We start from the raw sequence: 18202 nt of genomic DNA on the forward strand, positions 1-18202 counted from the left end.
ACTCTCTTGCCAGGTTCATCAAGGTCTTACCAATTGGAAGGAGTTTCACTTCTGCTCCTATTTACCCACGGCAGACCTGTGTTTTAGGGGCAAACTTACCACACTGACTAGAGCCTGCTGAGGTCTTCTGTTTGGGTGAGGGGTTCCCTAGGCTCCCATCCAGCCAGCACGGTAATTCACTGTAGTCCAAGTTCTAGAAGAAGGGGTTGAATCAAAAGACCATATGAAGTACTAGCTAGGTCCAGGTCGTGGGTGGATTCCCCAAAGAAGAGCCCACCATGGCTGTCCTATGTGATCAGTCATGCCACTGGTGTCCCAGGTGTTCTGTGGAGGAGTGGGCCCAGTAGCAGCAGTCCCAAGCAAGACAGGAGTGTTGGGGTGTCCCTGGTCTTCCTTGGTGGCAGTATGAGGTGGATTGTTTTCCAGGGTGTCCCAGCTGTTCCCAATGAGGGGTTGGCCCAATGTTGGCAGTGCTAGGAGGCCCAGGACTGCCTGGGCACCCCAGGCAGGTGTTCTTGTAGAAGGGTGGGCCCAGCAGGGGCCTAGGTCAACCTGGGGCTTCCCAGTTGTTCCTAGCATCCCAGATGTCCCTTGGGGAATGTTGGGTGTTAAGCATGGTGCAGAAGCTGTGCTCCATGGTGGTGTGGTGTGGTTCTCTGTCTTTGTGCTTTTAAAAACTGAATTGCAAACTGGGAAGAATTAATTAATTAAATCTTCTACTTGATCTTTTTTAGTGTGTGTGTTTTTGAGACAAGGTCTTGCTGTGTAGTTCAGGCTGGTCTTGAGTTCATTTTGTAGCCCAGGTGGTCTGAAACTTGCACCAATCCATCTAATTCAGCCTCCTGAGTTCTGGGATTACAGGAGTGCACCACCACTGCAGCATTTTTAAAATCTTTCTTTTCATAGACAAAACCTATTGTTCCATTTCATTCCAACTAATATACTTTGTGTTTTTTTTAAATTAAATTAAAAATTTTTTTGGTACCAAGGATCAAACTCAAGACTTTGCATTTGCGAAGCAAGCACTTACACTGCTGAGCTAAACACCCGGCCCTCAACTAATACATTTTAATCAGTAGTTTCTCAAGTATCTTCTTATGTGCTTTCATCTCTGAGATACACTGTCTATCTGCATTATGCAGGTGAATGAGTGAAATACATTAAGTATCCAGTGGCCTGGATCACCTCAGTTTTAAAGTTTCTTCGAGAATGCTTTCAAACCCAGTAAGAATGACACACAACCTTTAAATTCTGGAGAACTATACTGTTATGTGAACAGGGAAGTAACAACGAAATTAACAGCTGTGTTGTAATCAAAGGAGTTTATTACTTTTTAAAAACATAGTCATGGAAATGAAAAATAAATATAAATTTTAGGATTCTCTCACAAAACATCTGCAAGTAACATTCAAATCTTTAAGTTTGAAATTCTGTAAATAATTTTCTTTGGACAGCATAGGTTGTTGTATTTGAGAAGGAAAGAAATGTATTTCATGAGGCAAAACACTAACTTTTTTCTTTTAATTCATACTGGGTATCAAACTCACGACCGCCTGCTTGCAAGGCAGGTTCTTATGCCGCTGAGCTAAATCCCCAGCCCCAAAACACTAATTTTTAATACTGAGGTAACATTGTTGTAAGTTGTCTAAAATTACTTAATTTCTGTCCTTTAAAACCTATATTATGTTCCTAAGGTTTGTGTAACTTCTGTCTTAAATAATCGGGCTCGCAATGGGGTTCCTACTGCTAAGGTAACATGTAGGATAGGTTTCAAAATAAGCTTTCATACCAAGTGCTGCTGTTGGGGTCCAATTCCTTTATGAAACATGCCAATTAATATTGCTCTTAATACTCTCCTTCACCAAATCAAGAACCAAGAAATTTAGGTACTCAAAATAGGGATAGTGCACTGCTCTAAAAGAACTCCTCGGAAAGAAGAGGGAAACTCTTTGCAATATAAAACATCCCAAAAATCTTAGTGTCATTTTAAGCTTTGGTACCGTGTATAAATACAGAAGTTAAAACATTATCATATATTATTTGGAAGTATTAACTTGAGAAATGTGAAAATTAAGCTTTTAACTTTTGTTCTAGCTCTTCTCTCTATCCTTTTTTTAAGAGACTAGAAAAAGTTTAGAATAAATGAATAATATTCTAAACTCACCAAACTGAAATGTTGGAATAATGATTTGTAAGTTTGCAGCTTTTCTACCTGCTCCAGTGCCCTTAAAGACACAAACATAGTAGCCAAAGGCTTAAAACTACTCTGAAACTTTTGGGATGCCTTGTACTTTACTATCTGTAGTGATTATTGAACCATCATATTGGTTTGCATTATAGAAATATCTTCTGACATGTTTATTTAACAAAGGGAAATCATCAAAAAATTATCAGCACCACTTTTACCTCATAAGATTCTGTATGAACCCGATAAAAGTAGATAGCCAATAGCAGATGATTTTTCTTTATGACCACAGACATGGAATGGCATGAGGCTGCTAAGTAGTGCTTGTAAAGAACCTGAGTGGCAAGTGCTCTCCGGCTGAATTTTTGTGTAAAATTGCTGACATGACTGCCTAGGAACTCAGTGATACCACAGGAAGGAAGAACCTTCAATACTGATGACGTGGCAGTGTAGTCCTAAATGATTTCATAAGTGTGAATACTCCCATTTTGGGGCTGGGTGAATGGCTCAGTAATAGACACACTGCCTGAGACATGGATAGGAATGTGGATTTTTCTCTCAGCACCATGTAATACAAAAGGTTCCCCATTTTTTAACAGTAATACTATGCTAATCCTAAAAGTCTACACAGCTATATTGTGGCAGGGGACATGAAAACTAAACAGATACTATTTAAAAAATCTACCTTAAAAATTTATTAAAATTTTAAACTAGCTTAACTTTATACTCTTAATCTAAAAACCTTGCAGAGTTCACAGGCATTGGCCTGTGAAGTAAGCGAATGGTTGTGTCAGCCAGGAGCTTCTGCTTTGTGGTACTAGTAACTCTGCTCACATCAATGAAGAAAGGAAGTGTGTTGTTGCTTTCACAAGGTCTCTTCCCATGCAATACAACTATAACTGTCCAACAGTTTCTGAAATTCAAGGTCTTTCCTTTTGGCAAATATGTTCACTTTGGATTTTTTTTTTTTTCAAAGACAGGTGGTCCATCTTGTGTAAACGAGGGTCTACGATGTCATAGCCCTCATCTCTCTCTTTTAAGACAGGATGGCTTTAGACAGTTGAATTCCAGTGAAGCTGTCATCACTGGAAGCTTTTCTGATTTCACCTCTGTGCAAGCCTCCATCCTCACAGTATCTTGACATCGCCTAGGAAAGTTTATCAAAAGGAATACAGGTAAAAATTTTTAAAAGACAGAAACCTTAAAGAAAAGTAATCTAATCACAGAAGTTTAGTCATACAAACTTACTTTAGCTACTTCATGGTCACTGATGCTTTGGGTGTTTGAGACCTGCACTGCCAGGTTAAGAGGTTGCTACTTCCTGCCAATTCACTAACATTCTTTAATGATGATTCAATTACCAAGTAAGGGGAAGTTTGTTCAGTTACAGTCTTTACAAATGGAGTTTCCAAAGCCGACAAAATTTGGTGATACGATAAGCTACCAACAGCATTTTTTATCGTGTAACTATATTAAAAATGATAAGGCTACATATGTGCAAAAACAATCAGTAAATACTGAACCAGCTATTCCAATGCTATCTGACCATTATTAGTTTCCAAACTCTAAGGTATTTCCTTGGAAGGTGGTATGGATTTAATGTAGAGCAGGAGAGTTCTGTAGCACCAACGCATGCTTCTTCAAATTCACATGAGTTGTAGGAGCAAAATACATATTCCAAAATGGATAAGTCCTCAGTTTAAGAGGATAAGTCCTCTGTTCTGGGAGAACATTCCTGAGTCAGATTAATTTGTGAGTCCAACAAAATGAATCTTATAGTCAGTGGACACAAATATACAATGTAAAGCACTGAAAAGCAATCACCAGTGAAATAATCTTCATAATCTGCGAAAACCTGAAACCTAAATATTTGTAAGTTGGAGAGTTACTATGCCATGGACGCACTACAGAAAGTACCATTTGAATGTATGCATCCTTTTCAGGTATCAATTGTTTTGGTGGAGGATCACCAAAAGTCACAAACCATGTGCATTACTTTGCCTATGTAAGCTGCCATTTCCCTTTAAAACTCATGTACTTCCAATTTCCACATGCACAACACATATCTTACATATAGGGCTGTCATGTTAGCCAGTAAGAATCTGTCTACTGAATCCTTGGTCTTGAAGTAGGACAGCTGAATTGTGATATGAATTTTAAAATTGAGTAAAAAATAAGCACAAGTAATTAAGTGAACAGTATTTGTATACATGATAAAGAAAACAAGCCCAGGTAGTTAATCATGTGTGGCTATGGAGAAAGGTAGCGGTTCAAAAGGAAAACCATTTTGATCAGAATAATGCTGATTAAAATATTCTGAATTATGATCAATGAAAATAGAACTGCTTTTAAATAATAATGTGGATCTCTATCTGAACCATTAAGAACTAAAATATATGACACACACTAAAGGTTTAGTAAACTCTTGAAAGTGTTAATTTCAAAACTTGCCATTTTCCTTAACTACTTTATATGATATAGCCACAGATGCTGGCGTTAGTGGCTCACAGAACATCCTACTTAGTGAAGGCACAGCCTTACTTCTAGTTTCTGTGCTCTTTCTTTGGTGAGAGGTGCAGGCACAAAATACATGTTGCTGTGATCTGCTAAAGAGCGAAGATCAAAGTAGTATTTGGCATAAATGCTGGCAGACACATTAACATTAAACTCAAGCAGACACAAGTAATGCCTTTCCAGTTGATTTCTGTGGAGGAAGAACACAGAAAAATGAACATCAGATAATTTTGATCAAGTAGAGTATCTTCGAAAATGTCATTTTGAGCTTCTAAGGACTGCTGTAAATTCTATTAAAAGTTTCTTTACTTTAAAGAAAAACAAAACAGTAAAAGGGTACAAGTAATACAGAATTTCAAAAAAATAAACAGTAAGAAATCAGTAGTTAATAGATTACATAATGTCATATTAGAAATAGTTGTTCAACTTTCAAAATTAAAGCATACAAAGTGGACATTCAAACAGTGAGACTGCAAACAGTTGTGTTCAGTGATCCAACAAAAACTTTATTTTACAGTCCTAAACACACCTTCAGTTGTATCCTTTAGAGCACTTTCTATCTCTCACTTTTTTACAATTACAATTACACATTTTGGGTTTTATTACTCGTACAGTTCTTAATACTGACTGCTGTAAATTCTGAGATGTAGGGAGGCTACTTAACTGATAAGAAAAAATACTCATGTGCCAACAGGCTGTTTTGAATTGTTTCTGTATCCCAGCACTTTTGCATTTGGGTGGACAATAGTTATAGCCTATTCATTACTGCCTATTGCTGGCTCATGATTCTTTCTTCAACGTCCAGCAGTGCATCTGTGTGACTCATGCTTCACACACATTCATCACTACATTGAGCAGAGAAAAAATAAATGTATGCTAATGTTAGCTCTCAAAGGCTTGCAGACATATTGAGGGGGAAGTAGAGGGGCACCAGGGAAAGATGCACCATTCTGCTCTCTGAGGGGCAAGCACTTCAAGCAAGCATTCATCCTAAATTTGCAAGGAAGGAGAAAAAAAAAACTCCACTATATGAGAAAGGCAATCCTTTCCCCTGTCTCAGCATAAGAGACTGTGATGAAGGGCATATTATTAGTGGGTTTACAAATTGTGACCATGACAAGATACCCATTTTAAACTTTGGAAGATGGAAAGGTCAAACACAGGAGTCTTAAGTGGACTACATCCCTTGTAGGACAAGAACATTGTCAGAGCCCTCACACTCATGTTTCTGTGCTGGGGAAATCCAAATTGATCAGTATCTGCTGCCCCTCACCAGAAGAGAATGTACATGTGTGGGCATACACACACATGCACAAACACATGCACATGTATGCACACGTGTGAGTTCAGTGCAGTGGAAAGAGAAATGACTGGGTACAGCCCTGTGCTATGTGACTAGGGAGCTGCCTTTGCACCTACTATACACATAAAATCAGAGCCCATCAGACTGATTTCTACACACATACAACACTCCTAATGAGGGGTAGGCAGGCACAGGAGTCTGGAATAAATTCTGTTGTAAAGACCAGCTAAAGCAAAGGTACAACTTGTGACTCAGACTAAACCTATAGCCCCAGGGATATAACAGTGATCAAGCATTTATTTCAAAAGTCAGACATGGTCGCCCTTAAAGAAGGGAATGGCGCTGAAAGCTGTTAAAAAGCCATGAAGATAAACACAGTAATATGTTATATTGCTGGTAAGGTTATAAAATACTTGTCTGCAACCTCCAGAAAAAAATTACAGCTTATGAATCATACCATTACAATAACAATCCATTAAAACAAATTAATGATGGAAAACATGAATTTCTATACTGTAGATTGACAGGGTATCATAGTTTTAAGCTCATTTTTATTTTCTATAAAATGTAATATTTAAAATATTTCTTAAAATGCATGCCTTAAGGGACCAAGTGAGCTGGAACATGGATAGAAAAGTCACGAAAACCTTGTAAACTCACATGTCTTGGAGTGCAAGGTTCTTGAGGATCTGGCAGAAGTATATGTTCCACACAGCCTTATCATGCCAAACCTTGAAGGCAAGAACAATGGCTCCCAAGACAATCCTTTTCCAGTTGGTAGGACAGAGGTCAATCTTAGCATATGACATCAACCTTTCTAAGTAAACCTGCAAAGAGTAGAGCACCGCTTTTTCATTTTAGCTCTGTTTAAGTGCTTTGCTAAGAACTGTTGTACATGATGTTTATTCTGTGATGAGAAAGGGAAGTGCGACTGAGAGATTGTGCTCAGCTAAAGCAAGATGTGAGGTCACAACTGTAAATCAGACATGCCTGCTGCCCATGTAATTTTCCTACACAGTTTTGGTGAGTGGAATGCCTGGACATTGCAACAGAAGTCATCCAGCTGGTAGTATTGCTATCACCTCCACATTCGTGAAGGGCGCAGGTGTAAGTTTGTTCAGTAAATACCAAGTGCCACCAACATGTAATATAACATACAGGTGGTAGATATAAAATGGTTTTAGACATGTTATAGTCAGCTGTGATACCTAACTCAAAGTGAGCACATTTCATCTTTTCATAGTATTAAGCCTTTTGTGGCAATAACTGTGGAGAAAAGCACCTTCCCATGGCTGGTGAGCAGAACAGCATGAGAGGTGCAAGATTTACAGCTATGAAGTTTTTCTGAAACGCAGTACCTTTATAATGAAACCACAAGTAAAACAAGATGGTCCTTCTTAGAGCCCTTTTTCATATTCCCACTATTCATGAATATCGATTTTCTTTCCTACATAATTAGCTACTTATTCAATGCTTTGGCTTTATGATGAGAAGAACAGCTGCCAGCCTGTAACCCTGGGACCCCTAAAGTTCCAGGCAGTTCATGACATGACCTCAGGCACTGTTTACATATATCAAATATCTGTTCTACAAAGAACTAGGTGAGCAAATTGCCGAGTAATGATGACAGAGGAAGCTGTATGCTGTTAATTAAATCTGATCAATACAAAAGTTTCCTGATGCTCAAGTCTCCTAGATAGAAAGCTTAAGATTTGCACATGTACCTATTCACATCCTTGTATACTTGAAATCATTTCTAGGGTATTACACTAAAAAAATTCAAGGTAAATTCCAAGTAAAGGTAGATACACTATACATTTAAGCATTAAGGACAAGGGAAAACAAGGCCATAAAATTTCCCCAAATGGTGAAATTTTAGAAGCAGAGCTCATGGACTGGATATGCTATTTTAACTCTTTCTATCGTAACTATAAAGAAAAAGGCTCACTTTTAAGAGCATAGTTACAATCTGTAAGCTGTCAGGCTCGCAGTCCATATTAGGCAATATTCTTAAACCTTGACTGTATTCATTCTCCAATACCTGCTCCCTTAGCTATTCTAACTATGTTACTGTGTTCCAGGATGCAAATCTTCTGTATATAAGTGATGTGAGATAATGAAACAATGCTGGTCATCCTGATAATGAAACAACCCCTGTTCATCTTTTCCATGGCTTTGTTTTGGGTTAGTATTCATTTGTACCACTTGCCTGTTATGTGAGTGGACCACTGTTCTTTACTTTCAAACAAGGCAAACTCTTCCATCAGCATTAGTGCCCCACCCCACTTCTGCTGGACACTGATTACCTCTTTCTGAAGACTTTTTACGTCAAATGTCACTCCCCCAGGTGGTTTACATTGCTCTCATCTCCCTTGCTGAAACTCCAGTACTGCTACCTTTGACCTGGATCACTGTATTATGCCTATGCATATCCCTCATTTCCCCTTCTTTGTTTAACCATTTTTCCTGTATCACTGCACTCTTCTGGAACAGTCTTGCCAATCTGATTGTGGGATGCAAACTTACACACCAGTTATGCATCCTAACACTCCACTCTCCAACCCTTCCTAATATGTAAGCAGCACTGCTCCTTGCCTAGTACTATGAACAAAATTTATAGTGTGACATATTCCACACCAATCTATGCATACTTTCTATTATCTCTACTTCCATTGGTAACATGAAAGCTTTCTGTCCTGAGCTTCCATTTGTCTTTGGTCATCTGCATCACCATGTTGCTTCCTAACCCTTGTCCTCTGCCTCTAATCCAAACCCCACCTGCAGTTTATGTTCCCCAAGACAGTCTGGAAAGCCCTGACATGTAAGGAACAATTCACTGGTAGATCAATATCTACCAAATGTTACCAATCAACCTCCCATGCTTTGCAAATGATGTGTGACCCTGAGAGAGTGATCCTTACCCACAGCATGCTAGTCACCCTGTTCTTGCTTGAGCACATGAAACATGTTCCTGAACTGGGGGCCTACATCTTACCCTCTTGAATGTAATGCATGAGCACCTTGCCTTCCCTGCTCCAGTCAGGTTGTACTTCAAGTGTCACTACTCTGAAACAAGATCTTCCTGGTCACTCTGCCTGAAACTGAAAGCTCTGAAATCACTCTTCAACCTCCTACAATGCTCTGTCTTCTTGACATTTACTGCAATGTGAGATATTCATATACATGAAAAATATCCCATGACTTTTTCACTAGATCATGAGCTCACAAACAGCAAGAATTTTGCTCTATCTCTTTGTTCTTCCCCCGCATAAATATCAGTGAGTATCAGTGAGTGTCAGTGCAACTTCTTGACCTCATTCATCACTCTGACCACATCATCTCTCGCCTTCATTTCTCTTTTCTCCTTTCTCCCATTGCTCTGCCTACTTCTTTTGAAACTTTGCCTTTAACTGCTAAGGACTCCTGCCCACTTTTCAATGAATTCATTCTGTATATTTGAGCAGCCACCGTTCTTTACTTCTTAGTCACATTTCTGTGCCTGTACCCCTACATCCAAAGTATATGAAGATATGCCACAGTTATTTCAAGGAGCATCAAGCTTACCTTGTTTACATGGACACTTCCACCTCCAACCCAGCTCTGCTTGCTGTGCTATCTATCTCTACAAATGGAAATGTCCCTGATGGGTTTCTGTTTCAACAGAGGGCATGACTAAATGCCATCAGCGCAGCTGCTGTCTTAAGTGTTTTTTGTCTTCAGGCCATGTATATGACTTTCCACTATGCATTTGGTGGGGGAAGGACTGGAACAATCTCAAACATTTCACCAGTATTGTAGATGACAAATTCCACCTTCCAACTTCTGTGTGGATAACACAAATATGAGGGCACTTCTACAGTGTATCATGATAACAATGCTTTTTAAAGAACTACTGGTACTGTCATCCTGGGCAACTTCATAAATAGACAGAAGCTATCAACAGGGATGGGTTGATACCCATACCCCAAAGACTAGAGAACTGAAGGCAGTGAATTGCCTGAAACACAGCCTGGGTCCTGTTTTGATCAGCCTAAAATCAGTGTCTGTGTCTCCTATGGTCCTGTTAATGCTCTCCTTCCCACCCCGTAGCATGTGCAAGTGTTCACAGTGTCAGCTCTGTGTATACTGATGTGTGTGGGGAAAACTCTTCAGCTTCCTTTAATTGCATTTGTTTTGTGATGAGAAAATTAAAGACACCATTTTAAATGATAATGCCTAGGGAACCCAAATACATTTACTTTCTTTTGATAGGCTTTTTTATGGTTTGTGTCTAGATGTTTACCCAAAGCCATGTGCACTCAGAGGACCTATTTAGAGAAGGGTGAATCTAGATTATGCAATGCTGGGATTAAGGGTGTGTGATTGCTGGGTCAGATTATTGGTTGGATTGACACTGCCCTAATTCCAGTAGACTGCATAAAATGTAAGGAACAGAAAGAAGCTTGTCTCTCCCTGTTTCTCTTATTACTTTTGCTTTCTTCCACTGATATGGGCTATTGCTCTTATGCTATGTTCCACTGAACTTTGGAGCCAGTACATTATGGACTAAATCACTACAAATTGTGAGCTAAATGAACTTTTCTCCTTTTTACAATGGGTGCCCTTTATTTTGTCTCAGCAATGAAAGAAATGTATCAAAGGCTGGTCTTAGTAAAGTTCTCATGATAATTTAAGGAATCTAACTTGAAAAAAGTGACCTTTTATGTGTACAAAACCATTCTATGCATGTTTGATAAAGAAGAAACATCTTACCAAAGTCATTATTGCGCATTCAGTTGGTATGCATAGGGCATTAAAAATAATAGCAACAAATCTGTATATACATTCATGTTCAGGATCATGCTGAAAGTAGTCCTCTGGAAGCGTCTCTTCCTGAAAGGAGAAATGATGCAATGCAAGTATGATCTGAAGAAAGCTTTAAATATTCTTAAGACAGCAACCTTCACCTTATGTTCACATGTTCCTGAAAATAATTTTCACTGGGTTGTATGTCATTTCATCTTCTACTAGAGACACTGGGATCTTTGACTTTGCCCAGTGATGCTTTGGTCAGTGAGGATCACATATTCAACAGCAGCCCCATAATGACCACATGGTGCACCAGAGTCATCTTTGTTGTGTAAGCACACTCTGAGGTTTGCACAAGATTGGAATCACTTATCAATACATCTCTCAAAATGTACTCCATTAGTAAGAAGAAGAGAAGTGTGCAAGGTCAGAAAAATCACTATTTCTTTCTACTGTGATTAACAGCATTCTCAGATTGATTTATAGCCTTAAAGTCTTCTAAATTGTATGTTGTATTTCTTTGTACATGGCCTGAAGTCTAAAATATATAATTATTGTCCTGTAGCCACAACCTCTTCTGGAAGTCAGCAGCCAGATGACGGTTGAGCAGTGCAAAGTGATAATATGCCTGAGGAACTGACTTTTAATTTTACATCATTCAAACCTAACTCTTTCTTCAGAGATATCACCTATGCAGTAATGTGTATATCAGATTCTATTGGAAAATATTATTATTATTTTATTAAAAGAGGAAACAAAACAAAACAAATCAAAGCAGTAAAGGGTAAAAATAATACATAATATCTGGACAAATATATGCAGTAAGAAATCATTGATTAGTAGATTACATATTTTCATCTTAGAAACAGTTGTGCAAGTTACAAAATTAAAGCATACAAAGTGGAAATTCATACAGTGAGATTGCAGACAGTTCTCTTCAATGGTCCAACAAAAACTCAGTAATGAGTTTTTCTATCCTACACACTTAAATATATATGCAGGTATATCCTTTAGATCACTTTCTTTTCCTCTCTTTTTTACAATAACAATTACACTTTTTGAGTTTTATTAGTCCCACAGACCTTACAACTATTGTTTGAAGCGATAAAAAAGAACAAATGTGACAAAACAAAACAGAGTTAGTTAGAACAGAAGGATGGACTTAGTACATGATGCAAAAACAGAATACCAGGTGATCAACAATGGTTACCATTATGCCTCTTGGTATCTTATAAAGAGTTGTGTATATCATCAGGTACAATAAAATTGAGCAAAACAGTACAGAACAAGACCAGTAAAACCTACATTGGAGACCTTACAGGACTTCAAAAGTAGATAATAGTGAAAGCATAATGGCCATCATAGTAAATCTTATTGTCTTCAAAGTGGTTGCCTATACCCTCAAACTTGATAGTATCAAACAAAACAGAATAGATTGAAATAAATCAGACTAGAATGGGAGAGCAACACAGGTGCTCAAGAGAGGTTAATAGGAAAAATAACTGTTACTATATCCCACTATTTTTTAAATTTAGTTTTAACTAACTCTTTCCTCAGAGATATCACCTATTCATTAATGTGTATATCAGATTTTACTGAAAACTGCTTTTGAAAACGTACATTTTCTGATGTTCGAGTAGTACATTTATTCACTTTAGTTCAGTAATAGAGGAGCTTTAAGCCACTTTTGCCCGTATCGTAACCCTAAAGAACAGTTCTTTTCATAGAACGTGTCATACAACATGAGGTTGGAAAGCATATGATTTAAATTCAAATAGAAATGTGTGATTTATTTCTGCACTTAATATCAAAAGAAAAAGCATCAAAGATACGATTAGGTAAAAAATGATGATCTTGTAAAACTGACACTTACTGTGAGAGGATGCAGTCTCTCATCAAAAATATCCAGGGATGTATTTGCATCTCTGCAAAGAAAAGTTCATCTAAGTCATTTATATCTTAGTTAAGTACCTGGTAAGGGTAGGGGACTATGGAGAAAGAGGCCTAACCTTCAACATATCAAACAGTTTTACAAATTCTTCTCCTTGATTTTGACCTTAAGACATCTCTTTGTTTAGTGCATCAAGTACTGTGAAGACTTTTCTAAGATAAGCAGGCTAAGTTCCTATAAGTAATGACACTTCATTATAGGCAATGCTAGTAAACCAGCAGTGCTAGGTATTCAAACTTAGAAGTGTAGTAAATGTGAATGAGATTTAGATTCTCCAAAGTTTTCTTTTCTTCAGTCCTCTATATTTTCATCATGCATTTGTGTTTCTGTTGTGTTAAAAAATGTAGCAGCTTTTGTATAGGAGACCAGTATTTTCGTTAAAGTATTATACTGTGTTCCTATAAAGCAATAGTTGGCTGTGGTCTCTGGACCTCTGGAGAACCCTCAGTAGCATTTTCAGGAGGCTCAAGACCTCAAACTTCTCTTACAATCATGAAGAATTTACTTATTTTTTGACTGTTGGTCACTTGTTATGCTCGTATAAAGGCAAAAGCAAAACTTGCAATTTCTTAATGTGAACCAAGCCTGTGGCACTAAGTTACATCAGAGGTCATGGTATTTTTCCCTGTCACTTACAGTTTGGTTTAAAAACCTTTTATAATTGCCCATGATAAAACAGCAAGGAATAATGTTGGTAAATCTTGGATCATCTTTTTGGTATTATGAAGAAATGAAAAGCTCACATAAAGCATTTCTGCATACTGAAGTATGTTCTCAGAAATTCACTTCGGATTTAGTTGTGAGTTTAACTGTCTTTTTATCATAGAACTCTACTTTTACATGAAACTAGATATATCAATAGAGAACATAGTGGGCCTCGAGGAAAGTGAAGAAATAGTTGTTGCCAATGTCAAATTCAAGCAGTGAATCTAAAACGTTGAGATTTATGCAAGATGTATACCTTCAAATCTGCCTATGACAGACTCTCAGTATCTGGAAGACTTTTTGCTAAGACTGGTGATGATAATAACGAAAGTGTTCTGGATGTTGTAAAAAAAATCTGAACTGGTAATTTCAAAGCTCACTGATGTATATTATGAATCATGTACTCATAAAAGAATTGCTCACTGTGAAAGACACACCAATAAGTGTTATTTTGTAGCAGTTTCAGAGACACAATGTAAAATTCCATTATACCTAACTTAAGAAACTAATCTTTGCAGTGTGTGATGTAAAGTAAAAGATTATCCATATGATCTGTATTTTAAAAACACATTTATATCAAAATATATACAATTATGTGATTGGTTATTCTTCTTATTGTTTCTTCCAAAGGAACTGCCGATGAATCAAGAAAAAGGTGAATTTAATTGTGTTCTATTCAGTCAAATGAGGACTTGTACATCAGTGTAAATAGAGATACATTTTTCAACCAATGTAGAAAGGGAACAGAAATGTAAGAGTTATAAAAGATAGTCATTTTTGTTATGTGTGTTAACAATGTGGTTTTTAATGGGAGTGATCTTGTCCAACAGTTGACATTGTTTGTTATCACAAGATGAGGGAGAAAGCGACTGGCATCTACTAGGCAGAGGACAGCAGTCCTGTAATACATCCTACACTGAGTAGGACAGCCCCCACAACAAACAGTACCTGGCTTAAAATGTCAGTAGATCCACGATCAAGAAATGCTGTTAACACCTCCCACCTGCACACACACAGGCACACACAAACACATATGCATTTAACTCTGTTTTAATTTCTAAACAGAACACATCAATATAATCTATGGAAGCAAATATCCTTTGTGATCTTTAAGAGAATATTTTTCAACAGACCTAATTACAATAACAAGAAACCTGAAATGACTTGCTTCCATCTATTACTAAAAGCACAGCACAACCTCTGATGTTTGCAGCCAGGGCCTGATAATATATAGGTATTCTGTAAATTAAGTTGAAGTATAAGGCAAGTTTTTAAGAGCTCACCTGTATTTTATGTGGTAATATACTGCCAACGTCATACTGTGGGAAGGAAAAAAAATATATGTTATAACCAAGATTATTGGTGAAATTGAAGACATGTTTTCAAGGAGAAACTTCCCATAGACTTGTCTTGCAGTTTCAGAGCAGTATCATATGGGCACTTGCCCCTGTTTCATTTAACTTGCTTATAGTAGACAGATGCCAAATGTTATGCAATGTGACATCAGGACATCTTCTTTTAACTATACATTATTACGTTTTTCTCTGTCATTTGTGTTTCTACCTGTATAACCTCTTTCCCTGGACAAATTCTATAAATGTTCCCAAATACTTAAAACTAAACCACATAATATTTGTTTAAAAAACTTTGAAGCCCGTGCATTTATTTCAGTTGACTTATTCATTATTCACCTGCCCATAATTTTCATTATTTCTCTGAAAGTTAATTAAAAAAATGCTGTAGAACAAAATGAAAATCATTCCTCCAGTACAAGAAAAAGTTTTGTAGTAAATACAAGTGGCCTCCAAACTGATAATAGTTCTTTTATGCTGAAAAGTCAGTGATAGTAATGCAGCCTACATCTGTACAGTACAATATTCATGGGAAATATTTCCAAATTAGTTTAAATAAAGAATAAATAGGCAGACACAACCCTTCAGATCATACATTTCTGTATCTCTAAATTATACATAGGTGCTGTTTATTAGGGTACAAAGGGATTCCCTTGAGTGAGTTATATGCTTTGATTTGCTCTCATTGTTTAAAAGGAAGCTTAACATCATCAAGGGAAGACAAAGCTGAATTTTAAAAGAAGTCCAGAATGTGTTTAAAATTTAAAGTCTGACATCATATGCATCAGGGATGCACATTTTTATAGTATTTCAAACAGTTTATCTCCAAATTGCGTTTAATCATAGACTGACCATCATACATTGAAAAGGTTCACCAAAACTTATTAGAAATTTCATCTAACAACCAACTGTTACAGATAAGGGAACCAAAGCTTGCCCAAAATCCCACCAAATAGTCAGAAGCAATTCTTTTCCTATATAGTATTCTCTGGATCAGTAGTTCCCAAACTTTCCTGCACACTGGAATCACCCAAGGAGCTTTACAGTGATCCTTAATTCCAACTTGGGACATTATGATTAAGTGGCACAGGGAACAATTCGGTACAAGGAGTGTTTGAGAAGTTCCCCCAGGTGATTCCACTATGCAACAATGTTTGTGAATGACTTAAAAGTTAAATGTCACAATCGTTGGGCATGCATTATGTACACTACTACATGTAAACTTCATCCTTCACCCCATAGATATGGGAAAGGGTACTGTAGGCAGGGAAAGAATAAAATAGGAAACTCCTTAGGTTTTATGGCTAATCCTAAATAGAAGGAGTTAAAACTCTCCTGGAAAAATTTCCCTTGGCAATAATGTGAAGGAAAAGGTAGTGAAAAACAAAAGAAAACAACAAAACAAAAAGGCACCAAATGGCTTAGGGGCTTGCACCCAAAACCAGAGAAAGAGCTGACAAGCAGAGTACAAAGAAAGTCTTGTGCACAAAACCGAGGTAGCCTTCCTTTTGTACTTCCTATAGAATTCAGGGAAGCAGACTGGAAAGGAGGAGTGACTAACTCTCGGGGAAAACTTGTGTGTGTTCACACCTATGCACTAGCACACACACATACACATATGTGTTCACTCTAGGGTTAGCATATTATCCACTCTAGGAGCACTGTATCACTACAATACACACACACACATCTCGTTACTAACTCAAATGTAATGATGAATAAGGCACCTCTTAGTCAACCAGCTGTCCACCTTGGAGAAAAGGCCCTCTCAAGGACAAATAGAAGTTACACAAAGCCCTCAAAAGCAATGACATAGGCTAGTGGACCTGGTCCAATACAAATAAATCCCTGGGAACCAAGAGGGCTATGGTAAGGTCTAGGCAGGGCAAGGTGTCCTTGGTACACAATAAAGGTATCCAGGAACAAAGGCCTATGGATCTTCCATGTTTCTCTTGTCAGGGTGGCTATTTTCTCCCTTTCTATTGAAACATGCTTTCAAAACTTTGTATCTTTAATTTGTTATTGTATTAGAGTTTATAATCCAGGTGAGCCACTCACCCCAGTGCAGTGGTGCTCACACAGCACATGAGGTGACACCGCATATGTATTATGGCAAACATTCAAATGCTGGTAACTGGGGTGTCAACAGAGGAAACAGCGATTCTTTTTTCCAAGAGTCATTTCTAAATTGTTAAACTGTAACTCATAGAGAACTATCTTTTCTAGAAATATCCAAATATAAAGCACCTGTTCTTTTTACATTTAACAGTGTCTTGCATCATACATGTTTAGTATAAAGAGGCACACTTTTCATGGGATTCTTTAGTTGCTAAAGAATCCCTTCTACCATGAGTGGATTAAAATAAAAATGGGAAAATCACAGTTAGGCCTTTACAATCAATATAGATGTTTTGCTCCAATATTTGAAAGTGGGAAAGGAAGAGAATAATCATATGGCTGAATTTACCCAACATGGCTGGAATGTTTTAGCAGTAGGGGACCTGTCACTCAGGCCTCTGCAGCATCCCTGTACTCACCATTGTACTATGTTTCTATGATTAGGCTTGCTGAGTGTGCTGTCATCCATCCATATTGAGGAGCAGGAGCTGTAGTTCCTCGTCAGCTGACAGTAGAAGAAAATGTCACAGTAAGTTAGACTCACAAATGTTGGGGCTGTTTCCTTGGTTAAAATGTCAAGTGACAAACCATGAAGGTATTTCTTACAGTGCATGAAAGGTCTGAGGGCAGTGTCATGCATATGGGTCTGCAAAATGTTACTGGGGGAGGCTGTTTCTTTTCAGGGGTGTTGGAGGAGTAGGTTGTAAAATATAGCCCTTATTATGCTACCTATTTTCAAATCTGACAAGCATTTAGTATACATCATTTTATAAATAGTATAAAAAGTTTAAAATAAGATTTTCGACTTTTAGCAAGAAAAACAGCTAAGATTTTCTATTTCTACTGTTAGTAACTAGAATAAAATGTAATGCCTTGCATAATATTGGCACAGTATTAACAGTATAGTACAACAAACAAAAGCTTAACACTTAATTCATTAACTAACACTAAGTGTGTTAATGTGATGAGACAAATATTTCACAGTCAAAGGACTGTGCCAGGGATGCTCAGTCACTAACAAGCCAGGGCGATAGGTCACCTGGACCTGTACCCTTACCAAGAATACACAAGTACTATTTGAAGATTCCCTCACATCTAAAATAGAGGACAAGAACAACTTTGAGAGCTGAACATTCAATTATTTTCTGGGAGGATTTCCATTACATAACTTTGTGGAAAGCCTCAGACACTCAAGATTACATTTAATTCTCTAAAGCTATCTGACACTTATGAGGACATATTTCTGCCTCATTCATGCTATTCGCTGCCTGAGAAGCTTTTTTCGG

The 18202-nt window shown here is 37.5% G+C and overlaps 1 protein-coding gene and 1 long non-coding RNA gene across 2 annotated transcripts in view; one reads left to right on the top strand and one right to left on the bottom strand.

Moving 5' to 3' along the window:
• LOC134472529 (uncharacterized) overlaps positions 1-18202 on the top strand; it is a 164661-nt gene that overhangs the window by 34263 nt on the left and 112196 nt on the right. Inside the window, exon 2 of the long non-coding RNA XR_010042394.1 lies at positions 17361-17445. This is a non-coding gene — a long non-coding RNA (uncharacterized LOC134472529). The remainder of the gene's footprint in view (positions 1-17360; positions 17446-18202) is intronic.
• Positions 1304-18169, bottom strand: LOC100724474 (cyclin-Y-like protein 1). The gene is made up of 7 exons (XM_063234332.1): positions 17336-18169; positions 14730-14765; positions 12664-12715; positions 10755-10874; positions 6663-6829; positions 4727-4889; positions 1304-3332 (listed from the first exon to the last, which is right to left on the bottom strand). Exons 1-7 carry the CDS (start codon positions 17554-17556, stop codon positions 3222-3224), a joined length of 870 nt encoding a protein of 289 aa, XP_063090402.1. The 5' UTR covers positions 17557-18169; the 3' UTR covers positions 1304-3221.

Source organism: Cavia porcellus, unplaced genomic scaffold (genome assembly GCF_034190915.1).
Source record: "Cavia porcellus strain 051 isolate PalLab524CR breed Dunkin Hartley unplaced genomic scaffold, mCavPor4.1 scaffold_23, whole genome shotgun sequence".
NCBI classification, from domain to species: domain Eukaryota; kingdom Metazoa; phylum Chordata; class Mammalia; order Rodentia; family Caviidae; genus Cavia; species Cavia porcellus.

Excerpts from the sequence above, each read along its gene's own strand:
- LOC100724474 (XM_063234332.1), bottom strand. The coding sequence starts at position 17,556 with ATGCATGACACTGCCCTCAGACCTTTCATGCACTGTAAGAAATACCTT. Across the intron at positions 14,766-17,335 it reads CATAGAAACATAGTACAATG|TATGACGTTGGCAGTATATT; the intron begins GTGAGTACAGGG and ends TCCTTCCCACAG. Across the intron at positions 4,890-6,662 it reads AACCTTGCACTCCAAGACAT|AAATCAACTGGAAAGGCATT; the intron begins GTGAGTTTACAA and ends CTTCCTCCACAG.